Here is a 15,233-nt window from a genome sequence, read left to right on the forward strand (position 1 = left end):
GCTGAGTTCTTCTCACTTCAGTATAGAGAACATGATAGCATGTTGAGAAAAGAGACACAAATATATTTTCTTTTTATGCTGAACAGGGGCCTTGCGGGGGATAGGAAGATGGGAAGGGATAGGCAAGGAAGAGGGAAGGAAGTGGCCGTGGCCTTAAGTTAGGTACCATCCTGGCATTTGTCTGGAGGAGAAGTGGGAAACCACGGAAAACCACTTCGAGGATGGCTGAGGAGGTAACCGAACCCACCTCTAATCAGTTGGCCTCCCGAGGCTGAGTGGACCCCGTTCCAGCTCTCATACCACTTTTCAAACTTTCGTGGCAGAGCCGGGAATCGAAACCGGGTCTCCGGGGGTGGCAGCTAATCACACTAATCACTACACCACAGAGGCGGACCACAAATATATTTACTGTGCACAACCAATGCTTTCATTGTGATGTTAACAGATTCACTCAAATTTAATAACTGCTCAACACGGAATGTTAAAAAGGGGCGAAGAGGGTGGAGAAGAGGCCGGCCAGCCGAAAACTGGGAACACTCCTACCATTTGTTTGACTATTTTGACAACTTCCTTTCTTCTAGCGAAGTCTTTTACCTTCGAATTTCATTGAACCATTTCTAAGCAAAGGAAACCTTAAACAGCAAAATAACGGAAATCATTCGGCATTATTGGCAGAAAACAAGTGAGAAACTATATGAAGAGAGGCTAAAACAATTACGTGACTAAAAACGTGCTTTCATCCGCTGTGTTTTGTTCAATATCATTTAATTTTAATTTTTAATTTCGTGTGGCTATTTCTAGCCGAGTGCAGCCTTGTAAGGCAGACCCTCCAATGAGGGTGGGCGGCATCTGCCATGTGTAGGTAACTGCGTGTTATTGTGGTGGAGGATAGTGTTATGTATGGTGTGTGAGTTGCAGGGATGTTGGGGACAGCACAAACACCAAGCCCCCGGGCCACTGGAATTAACCTATGACGGTTAAAGTCCTCGACCCGGCCGGGAATCGAACCCGGGACCCTCTGAACCGAAGGCCAGTACGTTGACCATTCAGCCAACGAGTCGCACAATATTATTTAATGATAAAATATGTAACAAAAACACGTGCAAACTTGTCCACAAATGCTATAAATACTTTTAATTTATGTTTATAAGAAGGGTCCAGGTTAAGAACATAGCATGTTACAGAAATTCGAACTTTATAAATAACCATCTCAGATTGATATTTTTGTGTAGGGGTACGAGTCTTTCTGAATGCTATTTATAAAGACGTGAAAGTTTGCAGCGTCTTCATGTCTAGAATAATGCCATAACTGGGCATTTTTCTTAAGACACAAAGAACTTTCGTATGTTTGAAGGAAATATCCTGGCATATTTTAAAATCTCAGACGATATTAATTTTTCTTGAACAAGCTCCTCAATGTAGCGTGAACATTTTAAATGTAGTCGAAGGCGACTCGATGACACTGTATTTGTATGTGATACTTAATAATAAGTAATGCAATTTATTCTCACTGATTCAAATTTCATCACACATTTAGTCGGAACACGAAGATGTCATTTGTTGAAAGTCCTGTTTACCAAATTAGAGTCACTGATCTAGGTCCAGAATTGTTTCCAATGTCTTGTGCTAAGGTTTCTTCACATTCATTTTCTGATTTTTGCAGGTCAGGTACTACCCGGTCCTCATTTTCCAAATAGCAGTGTAACGTGCCTGGTCACCTTAATTTTAATATCAATAAATACTCGCTCGTTTCCCTCTCCATAAAAAATATATCTTGGGCACCAGCCTTCAAACATATGGCTTGAAGAAAATAATTGATAATTAATAGTAATACGTAATGAGACTCGAGATACTCCCAGAGGCGCGGTGACAGACCACGAACTCTTAAGTACACTCAAACTAGGAGATAAAGGATTATTAGTAAGGATTTATGAAGGTACCAACTGAAATAACGATTTGTTAGAATGACCAGCAAATGTACCCGTGCTCCGCAACGGCATTCTACATTATACACGGATATCGAAGAAAATTACTGTCACGCAGTAAATACCATTTTCAAGTTTCATGCTTCTTAGAGTTATCCAAGAAACAGCCTGGGGAGGTCCCGAGTTGCGGAGTTGTGATGATAACGGCAGGCTCACTTGCCTACTGCCATTAAAAATCGAGGTGGGAAGTTTCCATCATGCTAGAAGGCCCCCCTTGTCTACTGTGCGGTCACAATCGATTTGAGGAGTTTTCGTTACAATGGCAATCCCCATTTCCTACTTCCAGACGCAGTCGGTGAGGGGAGTTATGAAGAAAATCGCAAGCTGCCTTGCCTTCTACCATTCAAATCGGGAAGGGAAGTGTTCATTAAAATGGCAGGCCATCCTTACTAATGCCAGCTACACAGGCATTGGAGAAGGACCCAATTCATTTTGTCAGTCAAAGTCGATCTGGGGAATATTGATTACAATAGCAGCCGCCCTCCTGCTGACAGTCACTTTCGATTTGCAGAGTATTAATTATAATGACAGACACACCCTTTCTAGATCGCTACAAATCGACTTCAGTGAATATATATAGATCGACAAACGAAAGTATATGCATGTTTACTCATTGCAGACCTTAATTTACAGATTAATTGCTGTTAAACGGTACGTAATATCGATAAAAGCATTGCACCAAAAGACGCCTCTTTTAGCGGAAACCCTACAGTACTAACATTACTCGGTAGTTGCCTAATACTGAAAATGAAAATCCACAGCCAGTTTCCAGTCATTCAACCAGCTCAGGAATGGAATGAATGAAGACCCCATCAAACGGCGAGGATAGGAATTGTGCCGGCTGCCAAAGCCTGTCGCACTCCTCTGGGGTAATGATTAACGGCTGACAGATGAAATGAAATGATACTGGAGAATGTTGCTGGAATGAATGATGACAGGTAACACCGAAGTACCCGGAGAAAAACCTGTCCCGCCTCCGCTATGCCCAGAACAAATCTCACTTGGTGTGACCAGGATTTGAACCACAGAACCCTTCGGTGAGATGCCGGCGCGCTGCCGCCTGAGTTACGGAGGCACTTGCCCAATACTAGTATACGTAAATTTGACGTGCATGTCCATATCTACGCTAAATCAATAAGGGAACTCCACATTCTTTCCAGAACTAACATGTTATTTCAGACTTACGAAGTATAGTTAGCGTTATGTTGTTAGTACAGAATAATTCAAAACACCTAAGTGGATCAGCTTCTACGTTCGATGTAGGTTCTGTTCAGATATGAACTATGTTCTTTCTCGGGTATTTTCATGTGTTTGAATCGGTTGTTTTCCACATATGCCCATCCTTATAAAAGAGTTTATCTACTTCAGTCAACAAAATGCTGCTCTATAGGTTGAGAGGCTGAAGCTGAGCTGTTTGAAGAAGTCACTTCTGGTATTCTCTTCCTAGTTCTTTTTGAGAATTCCCTTTGATGCATTTCAACAAAATCTCGTAAATCTGGATCACAGTCGAGATTATCTTCGGAACCATCGTCACTGTGTGAATAGTTCGCACCGTCATCGGAGAGTCTTCGAGCTCAAATTCAGTTTCTAAACGTTTGTCTTCCCCGCTCTCATCTTCATTCAGCTCGTCAAGAATACGGCAAATGGACTCCTACTTCACTCTTCGTCTATCCATTGTATCCTGGGAAGCCAGATGCCTAAAAACTATAAAGCAACCATCCTTAATGAGCAACCTACCCGCGTACGACATCCAAGTAGGCCTACCTGTTACATACTATAATACGTAAGTTATACGTGGGCCGATGACCTTCGATGTTAGGCCCCTTAAAACACCATGCATCATCAAGTTATGCGTACCAACGATAATGCGCCAATACTAACAATACATAGAAAAAGGGCAGAGACTTAACCGAAAATGAACTCACTCGTCATTCGCTCCTCACACATGCACCTAAAAGCTGTGGTGTCATCATCGACATTGATTAGTGGAAGCACTGCATGGAGGTAGCCTGTTGGGGGTAACGCGAGAAGGATCAGTGCGTAGTTATATGACTCATACACGTTAATTTAACGATTGTTAGTATCCTAAGGTTAATGGTTGATCCCTAGGAATTTTCTCGTATCCTCTATTTATGGGTTAGGCTGAGACACTTTGAATATAGGCGAATTTTGGGTAAAATTTTAATACTATACGCAATTTTCTCCATTTTTATGTCATAGCTAAAAACATAGAATTTGACTAACATATGCCTACTGGGGGGGGGGCAATATTCCTGCCGAATTTAATGATTCCGTCTTTACTATAAGTGTGTAAAAACTGAAAAATTTACGAATAATCGGGAAACGCAGACAAATCTAACGCATTAGGGATCAAGATACGACAAAAACCAAAGTTGTAGATCACTCCAAATGGAACCGAGATTGTGTCATCCGTTTTGTGATACGACTTACCGTTTAGCCTCGAAATACATCGAAACGAAGGTCAGCACCGCTATTAAAATTGCTTCAACACTTCGATATTTTCCGGGGGTAAAATATGGAAAATTTACACAAGTAGGAATTTTCCCCTTGTTTACAGGCTAAAACCTATAATTTTGCCAAATTTCAATTTTCTAGCTGGTCTGGTAGATTGTGCCGCCATCTTATTTTTGGGAAGAGGAGTAAAAATGAGGAATTTAAGAAAACGAAAGCTAAATATATATGCAGTTGGTCAATATTACACCTGAAATGGTAACTGTACGATAATTTCGCCAAAATAGTCAATGTACAGGCACACGGTCGTTACGATTTTATTTATATAGGTATCTTAATAAAAATGCCTCAACCCCTATTTCACTTCTTTAAAAGCCCTCTTAAGTGGATTTTCCGAAAACAAAAAATACATGTTTATATATTTTAAAGTAGATTTCAAATACCCACTTTTACGTCTGTAAACTATTAACTTTTTGATACATAGATGTACACATTTAAACAGTTCCCCTACCCGCCATTTCACTCCCTTAGCGACGGAATATCCAAAAATCCTCTCTTAGTGCGCAACTACACTGTGATGTAAATATATTCCCAAAATGTTATTTCTTTATGTCGCGGTGTGTTGGTTGGGCGTTTTTACAGCCAGTCGGAGTTAGCCTTTTGTATACAGAGACAAGGAAATGTACCCGTGCTTCGCTACGGTATTCTACAGTATACGGATATCGAAGTAACTTAGTGTAAATGCAGTCAATAAGATTTATTTTAAATTGCATGACTCCTAGCGTTATCAAGAAACATCGGAGGGAGGTTCCCATAAGTTGTTTCCATTGTAAATTGCGAGTTGCGGAGTTGTGATGATAACGGCAGGCCCACTTGCCTACTGTCATTCACAATCGATTAGGGAAGTTTTCATTAAAATGGCAGCCCCCTTTCCTACATCCAGGCAGATTACAAATGAGAAGATTTTATTATAATGGCAGGCACCTTCCCTACTGCCAGTCAAAATTAAGTTCTGCTGTTATTATTATAATTACGGACCCATTTCTTAATGTTAATCACACCGAGTTGGTGATTTTCCATTATAATAAGCAGGCCACTATGCCTAATGCCAGTCAGATTTAAGATGGGTCAATTTGTATATAATGGCGGGCACACTTGCCTGCTACAAAACACAAAATTGCATTCACTCTTGACTTCTGGCAGTCAAATCGAGAATAGAATTGTTCATTACATTCGTAGTCTCTCCTTACTAATGCCAGTTACACAGGAGTTGGAGAAGAATCCCATTCCTACTACCAGTCGATGTGGAGAGTAATGATTACAATAGCAGACGTCCACCAGCTGAGAGTCACTATCGATTTGTAAAATATTAAGTATAATGGAAGACACACCCTCTCTACATCGCTACAAATCTACTCCAATGAATATATATAGTTCGACATACGAAGTATATGCATGTTTACAATATTGCAAAGCTTCATTTACAGATTAACTCGTGCTAAACGGTACGTCATATCGACGAACGGACTGTACCATAAGACCGCTCATTTATGGTCTATATGGCTGATCTTATGATATTTTCTCCTATCATATCTATTTATGGGTAATATTGAGTTAGAAACGATCAATACATCACAGCAGAACTTTTATCCTTCCATCATTTCCCTGGGGATGAGAGCAAAATGGATTTCTTGCCCGTCGCATCCTCTGTCTCTATTGCACTACTGCTTGGAATGTTGTGGAAAGACTGATCCCTTCGTCGAGTGACTTCGACGAAACCTCTACTCTTAGTTGCGTTTCTCCACCCAGACACCATATTTCATCACCCCATGCATTTCTATCTATAATACTACCATCATCCATTACTATCTTCATCTTCACTTCATTCAATAAATTACTCTGTTGGAATTACTACACAAAGAACTTAGAAAAGTTAAAATCGGTATAATTGGTGGAATGCCCCAACTTAAACGTTTATTGAATTAGCACAGTTTTAGATCAGCCATGGTAAGGTGCTTGGAATTTCCCTTCTAATATTCCAATAGTCAAGGTACTGATATTTTATGTAGTATGTTACTTTATAACACTGATCGGATTACAGTTGGCCGCTGTTAGCGGCGAGAGAAGGTTGTCTGCTCTGCATTCTACTGCTATATAGTCGCTCGTATCACAACAGTGTACTTGTTAAGGAAACTGCGAGTTTGTTTCGAGTTCTACTTGTGTGAATTCGTTTAATTGTTTTCAGTGGAACAGTGAAAAGGTGAGTAATATCATGGCAACAAAATTTGCAAGGAGGAAAACTCTGAAATGCATATTTGAACTTGAGCATAAGTGTTCGGAGTGGGATGTACATAATTAGATCCAGTCACTGCTGAAACTCTCATCAGACCACATCGACATGATCCAGCTGGACAATCTGGAAACCGCAGCATATATTAAGGTAAATCAACAGTGATTTACGAAAGTTTGATATGTCACTATTCAGGGATTCAGAAAATAATGTTAAGTGATGGTCGTATAGGAAAAGTTACTGTGATGACAGCTGACAGGGTACAAAAGGATGTTCGAATACTTAATGTTCCCCCGGAAGTGCCTATAGAGTCCATTTCATCAGCGTTAAGTAAATACGGTAAAGTGGAAGAGGGTTGGTCACAGCAATACCCCTTCAGAGTACGAAACGGTATAGGCTACGTGCTATTAGAATGGAGTTAAAAGACCCAATACCTTCCTTCTTATATATTGAAGGCTTTCGTGCACAGGTTATTTATGACGGCCAAACTAGGACATGCCTTGCTTGTAATTCGCCCAGTCACTTGAAACCGGGGTGTCCGCTACACCAGAATCGCTTAACTCCTCCGTCAGTGAACTAGATCCCGCTACACCAGTTTCAACCTCGCTAAGCGAGCCGCACAACAACGCCTGTAAGCAAGCTCCGTGGGCAGGTATACACAATGAGGAGAACACAGCACACAACCCGGCTATTGATAGGAATGAATTTCCTTCGGTCAGGGAGAGTCGGAATGAAAACTGAGTTGGAACATAGCATTTCCAAATTGATACTTTTTGAAATCCATGAACAAATTAATGCAACTAAAGACGTGCCTTCCATATCGTTGGCCACAGTAAGCTCCACGCCTGTCCAGGAGACCGTGAATACCTGATAGACACTCCATGGACCCCTTTAATCCTGGATCTTAGCCAGACCCCGAACAACGCATCCCTCCCCCTCTAGGACGGAAAACAAATTTATGGGCAGTGCAGATACGCCCAATAGGGACTTAATAGTTACCGAAATGGCAGAGGAAGGTGTGGAAAACGAAAAGTGTATTGGAAAAGAGAACTAGAGTAAGATATCTTCACCTAGAAAGAGAAACATAAATAAAACACACAATACGTCATCCACGGTGGCTAAAAGCTTCAAGGACAGTCAACCATCACACACGTCCTTAAGCCATAGGGACCTACGTATACGTACAAGAAAGAAGAGTGCCGACCGGACAGCGTCTCATTCTAAATCATCTGTACCTAACTGACACTGCACCAAGCACTACCTGTCGTATCGATAAATAACCATCTACGCAAACATGAATATAGTTTCTTGGCATTTTGCTTTCCCTCTGTCTTGTTATGGTGCGTCTTCTTACAACGTACGCCACCCTTAATATTAATGGAGCAAGAAGTGTTACAACTCAAGCGCTGCTTAATCGGTTCGTGAAGGAATATGATATTGATAGCTTATTCCTTCAGGAAGTTCATGAGACAAACTTCCACTTCTTATATAACACTATGACTATATAACGAGCGTAGGTGATCTGATAACTTCCGAGGAACTGCAATAGTATACAGGAAAGTAATTCAGCTCACTGATGTCATCATGGACTGTACGTGAAGGTTTCTGTCTGCCACCTATAATAACACAAGTTTGATAAACGTATATAGCCCATCCGGGTCACAGTACAAACAAGAACGAAACCTATTATTTACAAATGAAATAGTGCCCCATTTAGTGACGCCTAGTCCAATAACTGTAGTAGGTGATTTCAACTGCACTCTTCACCCACGAGACCGAACAGGTACTTTCAACTTTTGTCCATACCTTAAGACACTCATGCAGTCTATCCAGCTCAAGCTGCTACACGGCTCACATGTCGAAATTACATATTGCCGTGGCTAGTCGAAATCCAGGATAGATAGGATGTACGTACCCACGGCAATAGTACAGCTCCTCGATAGCTGTAAGGTGATTCCAGTCGCCTATAGCGATCACCATGGCGTTCTAGTAGTGATGAAGACAACAAGAAGTGACAGGTGCACCATGGGGAAAGTAATATGGAAGATGAATACGCCTGTTTTAAATAATACTGAGGATTTCGAACGTTTCGTGGAGTGTTATCACCAATGCAAATTAGCGTAAAGTCGCTACAGTAGTGTGATGGACTGGTGGACATATAAACTTAAACATGCCATTAGATCTCTCGGACGAACAATAGCGAATGAGAACAACTAGGATACAAGTAGGAAAATTGAATTCTAAGATACAGTTATGTTTGATCTGTATCACAAGGAACAGAAAGGACAAAATGTCTCTTCTGCATTAATATGTCTCTTCTGCATTAATTTATATTAAGAGAATTATTTTAGGTATTAAGGAAAGCAGCCTAGAACAACTACATCAGCTCGTGAAAGACACTTCCCTCATAAAAAGAGAGAAAATCTCTCTCTACCACATTGCCAAGATTAGACGATCAGCCAATAAGCAATTTATTAATCGATGGCTTAATGGTAAAGGGCAATGTTCACTACAAAGGAACAACTCCTTGCAGAAAGTGAGATATATTTCCGTGAAATGTTTGCAGAAGGTAGCATCTCAGAGTTTGATAATGACAGACACCTTCATCATCTCCAGAGTCATTTAGAAAGAGATGATATAGCACATCTTACTAATAATATTTCCGAAGAATAAGTGAAGCGAGCGTTAGACCATACTGCACCAAATAAAACGCCAGGCTATGATGGGATCCCGTATGAATCATATAAGACAATTTGGAACATTATCGGTAAAGACCTGACACAGGTTATTAATTATGCCTTCAGTCACACGACAAGTGATACATTGAACTCTCCATTGAACGTATATCAGTGACTATATACCTGTTACAATATTAAATACCGACTATAAACTACTGGTCAAGATTTTAGCGAACAGAATTAGCACTATCCTCCCTTCATTAATTACTAATGGACATGTTTGCAATATACCTGGGAAAAACATATTGCATAATCTACTGGCAATTCGAGATGTAGTCATATATCATTCAGTGTGTGATAATGCTTCAGGAGCACTGGCTAGAATTGACCTCAGCAAAGCATTCGATAGGATAGCAAACTCTAATCTTTGAGAAGTTTTAAAAAGCTTCGATTTCCAAACAGTATCACAGAAACAATACAGCGCATATACCACAAGACATCCTCACGAGTTACGATTAATGTATTTCTATCAGCCAAATTTTCAATAAACAAATCAATTAGACAACGATGCCCATTACCAATGGCACTTTTTGTTTTAGCAATAGAACCCCTGCTTCTAGGTTTGAAAAATGCTTTAACCGGACTATTAACAACGAATGCTTTACATTATGCGCATACGCGGATGACATTACCCTACTGTTGACCAGAGGCGAAGATGCTAATAATGCGCAAGAGACTCTCGAGGCCTTATGTAAGGTGTCAGGGGCACAAGGGAATTATAGAAAATCCTCATTATTGCTATTAGATTAAAATGAAAATCGACAAATATTTGCCAGTTCCCGGATTCCAACTGTAAGCCACTGCAAGATATTGGGCATTACCTTCAGTAACGATATTTCAGAGACGATAGAGACTAACTGGACTTCTGCTCTAAACACCCTACGGTTTCAGCTAAAGTAGGTACTTTCAAGGCGACTCAACATTTTCCAAAAAGTTTGGCATATAAATATCCTTGCACTGTCGAAGCTCTGGTACCTTGCCCAAATACTCCCAGCCTCACATCTCATTTGCCAAAGTGTTGAAATGGCAATTGGATTTAATCTATAGAAAGGCTACATATGCAGAGTAAAAAGAGACCATCTGACTGAACAGGATGGTGGCTTGCGCCTAATTGCAGTCGAAAAGAAATGCACAGCACTCTTTCTGTCATTAAAGCTTTGTACTCAAGAGGACATGTATTTGATAGTGCAGTGCTAAAATTGTGTGTAACAGCATACTTGAAAAAAAGAGATTCATTTCTAAGCTGCTTCCGGAACGCTCTCTCCATGCTACAACAACTTCCAGAAACAGAAATTACAGCTGGAAAGTTGGATAAAGCTAAGAATATATACAACTTCAGATTGAAGCAATATAAATGTATTCCACTAGTACAATAGAAACGCCCACATCGTGACTGGAAGCAAATCTGGAAAAATATTTGAAACAAATGGATCCCTATTGAATGGAGGATATCGCTCTACATATACACAAATCATCCAGATGGGTGAGAAATTGAAAAGGCATCGAGTTACCACATGCGACAATGCGGCACAAATTTGGAGATGGACACTAAACGCTATCTACAGAATATCAGGGACAACAACAACCAGTGACAGAGTGAGGGAGATACTGAATCTGGAACTAAATCACGCACAGAAGGAGAATGGAAACGCTTGAATATGGATAAAAGCTGGAACCATTCACTACAATATCAAGGCGAAGCCTAAGCATGCAAGTGTGCCTTTACCTGGACTTCTGGATAATCACCGGAAAGAACGCTGGAAGATGGTCTTCAAGAAGCTTTTGGACCACATCTTTATAAATTCTGAGTGCATTCCTGTTATGTGTTTTGTGTAACATCTGTCAATTTTATGTTAATTTGAAGTGTTTTTTGTTAGTATAACTGTGTACTGTTAAATGATTAAATAATGATGATGACAGGAATAACTTCGTTTGCTACTAATGTGCAAAAGGAAAAAGTTATTTTTTTTATATTCTTCTGCTGTGAACAACTTGATGTTCTCCTGTGTTAAATTTTAATTTTTTAAATGCAAACTTAACAACGTTCTGTTTCCGGAATTATCCTAAACTTGTTTTAATATTTTTTTGTTTCAAAAAGAAGTAAGAAGTTTGTGTAACTTGTTTAAGTGTAAATTTGCCTAGAGTTTGCTTGTTTTGAAATAGTTGTATGACATTTTCAATAAATTAGTTAAAAAATTACTGTGTAGATGAGTGGCTTCCATTAGTTTCTGCCGACATACCTCTTTGTTCACCAAGTAAATTTTCAGATCTTTCACAATATACGAACTGCGTTCTCAAGTACCATTTGCGGGGAATGAGTCACACCTCTCTGGATCAAATTTTGGCTTAACTGAGGCGCCGTGCTCAATTACTTCACTTTATTAGAAAAGAAATGGAAGTAATATATAACTATAAATAAATGAAAACTACCGCAATTACTTGACTATTATAACTTAAGGTAACATCGTAACATCAGGAATCTTAGTCTATTAATTTAACGCATATTGTTAAAACAAATTTAATGTTTCTCATTGTAATTCTGTATATTGCTAATATCTGTATTCTCTTCTCTTTTCAGGCTCTTCCACTTCTAGAGACCGAAGAGCATCAAACATTAATATTAGCCTCGAAGGAACGTAGCTGTCTAGAAAAACTATCGACTCAAATAGAAGGTATACGAATATATCCTAATAATTCTTTATTTGTGTCCGAGTATTGGGAGTCGTGCGAAAAGACAGAGATAGCTATTTTATCCTTTGCGGCAGACTGGATTAAACATTTGTTTCCTGGCAGCACAAGCATTTGTTAAATGAACCTTTACTATTTCCACACGAAAATCAATTTGAAAGGAAAGCCCTGTTTCTATGCAATGGTCACCTCCATAAAACTGCTGTAGCGTTCACAACATAGTTCAAGAATCAAACAGACTTAATTGCAATATAAGGATAGATCATTATGAATTAACTAGACTGATCAGGCATTACGTTTTCCTCTGACCTGGAAAATGACGGTACGGATTCCTATGCATTGGAATGAAATATGGTTTATTATTAATGTGACAAATATATCTGCCTCTATCACCGTTTGTGTCAGAAAACATGCATGTAGTATATAGTAAAATCTGACCGATATTTTGTAAAGTCGAAGATTAGTTTAAGAATAATTTTGATTGTAGACATCGAAAAAGAACGGAGAATAATTCACTTTTACTAATTCAGAAGAAACTTCATATTCAAAAGTAAGTTGTTCATGTACAATAAAAAATAACTAAAACAGATAGTATACCCTACAGGGCACATTAATACTGCAGGATGATACCTACCTGCTCTTCTGTTCTTGCATACGGGCACCAGCTCAGCTGCAGTCGGCAGAAATGGTCGATAGTTGGGTTCTTATGACGATAAGATCATGGGAAACTCATACAATTACATTAAACTACGAAATGAGGAACACTTTCGCTGTGATCAGAATTTTGAGCATAAGTTTGTACTCATAACTCAAATTATTTACAATGATTGCACCTGGAGTGCCCAAATAAGTTCGCCAAAGGCTCACATCTACAAATTAAAAGGAAAACAAAGAAAATACAATCTGGATGATGACGTTATGCTGAAGTTTGTCGATCTGTGAACCAAGAAAGACCGGATGTGTTCCCCCACATGGAAACTGCATCCCTATGTCTGCGACATAAAATGATTTAATGGTAGAATTAAGGATATCCGCAGAGATTACCGCTATTATGAAAATTTCCTCCCATACCGGGATATTTATCTACATAAAAATTAGCAGCACAATAAGTAATAAAAATAAACTCAGATAACCTACTCTAGCGCCCTCAATATCCTATTTACACGGACGTGAACCCACGTCCACCAGGCAGAACTTTGTGTCAACATGGCAATCATAACAGTAGCATAGTGCCAAGATCACATTAGTAAAATACGCAACCCTAAGAATGCGAATCAAACAAAAAGGAACAGGAGGTAAAATGGTTAAAATAAATGACGCACTGTGTTTGCAAAAGGCTTCTCTGCCAAAGGAGAATGACCGACCTCCAGAGCGATTTAAAAATGGCCGAGCTCACCCCAATACAGAGCAGGCGAACATTGACCTGCAGTCAGGTCTGGAGCCCCCTCCCACATCAAAAAAAACTTGTAAACAAACTACCGCTAGACGTCCTACCCTACATTCTTTCACAAAGGGACTTTCAAGCTTCTACACATAGCAGCAAATGGCCACAAAATAAGTGAGGAAAGACACATCTCACATACGCACCTGACTTCATTTAATCACCCACACGGGTCGCAGTTAAATCACATAACGTGTTCTACCATACTATCACATCAAACCATCACCGTCAATATGCGGCATGTCAACAGTAACCTTGGGGGTCAGAGGTTCAAACCCAACGTTTGACAGAGTAGCACAGAGTCGAATAGCGTTAAAACCTGCGCCTCCGCTATAGTTTACGCCCGTCTAAGGCACGTAAATAGATCCCCTTAACTAAATAAATACCATCAGCATGCATACCTTACATTTCGCAGGTATGTCTGCCCTTCCCCTGGAATATAATGGGAATTACACATAGTGATCCTGATCCTACAAGTAAAATGTATTTCACGACCGACCCAAAGGAAAATATCCGGTCTATCGTACTCAAACAAATATGTATCACTAGGCACACTACCTCTTGCCGCGATAACAAATATTACCTCCTTGTCTGCTTTACATAAAGATACAAAAAACAAATCTAACTACTCTTACCCTTAGACATATCAAAACAATTTTAATACGCAACCTGATGGGCCACAATCAAATCCTATATTAATATTTACACGTTTAATTCTAATATCTCTGCGTGACACCTTAACTCTACCATATGTCTAGTAATTCATGGTCCACTTTTCTCATTTTGATCGATCTCCTCCTCTCTCCCTCCGGGTAGGCTAGCATGATTTAGCCCATCACGGTAGAGGTCTCCGCCAGGGTCGATTCATGGAGTCCGGTCGTCCTGCTCCGCTGGCCCATGGTGCTGTCTTCTTCTTGAGGGATGCCTCGTTCAAGGTAGCGTCTTCGAAGCCACGTTCTGAAGTTCTTGCACCTTACTCCCCTCGGAATATCTCGACTTCTTACTACAATGAAATATTCACTTTAAACACAACGCCACATTCTGGACATTTATTTAGGTTGAGCTAGCACACAGCGCTAACACTTTGCAATACACACTTCTCGTCCTCCATTCTTGTATAACTGCATACTCGCCAACTTGTGCACTGTGCCACAAACTATTTTCTGCTCTAGAGACTATCCACTCGGTTATTGTGTTTTTATGCCCGCTTAACTTGGATTCAACAGTCTATCAGAGGATAAATATAGACCTCCTTAGCCTATTGTCCACACTTCCTCGGCACCTCGGGAGCTTCACCCCTACCGCTATTTATCCGAGTCCACAAGCACGGCGTTCTTTTGTTACTGATACCATTAAGCACACGCGATCTCATTGATAGGTATCTGAACATCGCGCCACCTACAAATCCACCACCTGTAACTCTGTAAGTCACCTATCCACTGGATCAAAGTTATCGCACTGTAATAATTACACACTGTCTTTGTTCTGAACAAAGGGTTTCTGGCGCAATCTAGGCAGACGTGCGACGCGTTCTGGCAGCAATATGATCGTCAACTGGATGATCTCCCCCCATATCACTCAGCTTTTATATGAGGCAACACACCAAAGGACGCCAGGGA

General features: G+C 40.0%; 1 protein-coding gene across 1 annotated transcript in view; it reads left to right on the plus strand.

Moving 5' to 3' along the window:
* The window catches only part of LOC136867166 (secretin receptor), a 246,156-nt gene that overhangs the window by 123,922 nt on the left and 107,001 nt on the right, over positions 1–15,233 (plus strand). The window contains exon 2 of the mRNA XM_067144283.2: positions 12,064–12,157. Within this exon, the coding sequence (XP_067000384.2) occupies positions 12,064–12,157 (94 nt within the window). The remainder of the gene's footprint in view (positions 1–12,063; positions 12,158–15,233) is intronic.

Source organism: Anabrus simplex, chromosome 3 (genome assembly GCF_040414725.1).
Source record: "Anabrus simplex isolate iqAnaSimp1 chromosome 3, ASM4041472v1, whole genome shotgun sequence".
In the NCBI taxonomy this organism is placed as follows: Eukaryota; Metazoa; Arthropoda; class Insecta; order Orthoptera; family Tettigoniidae; genus Anabrus; species Anabrus simplex.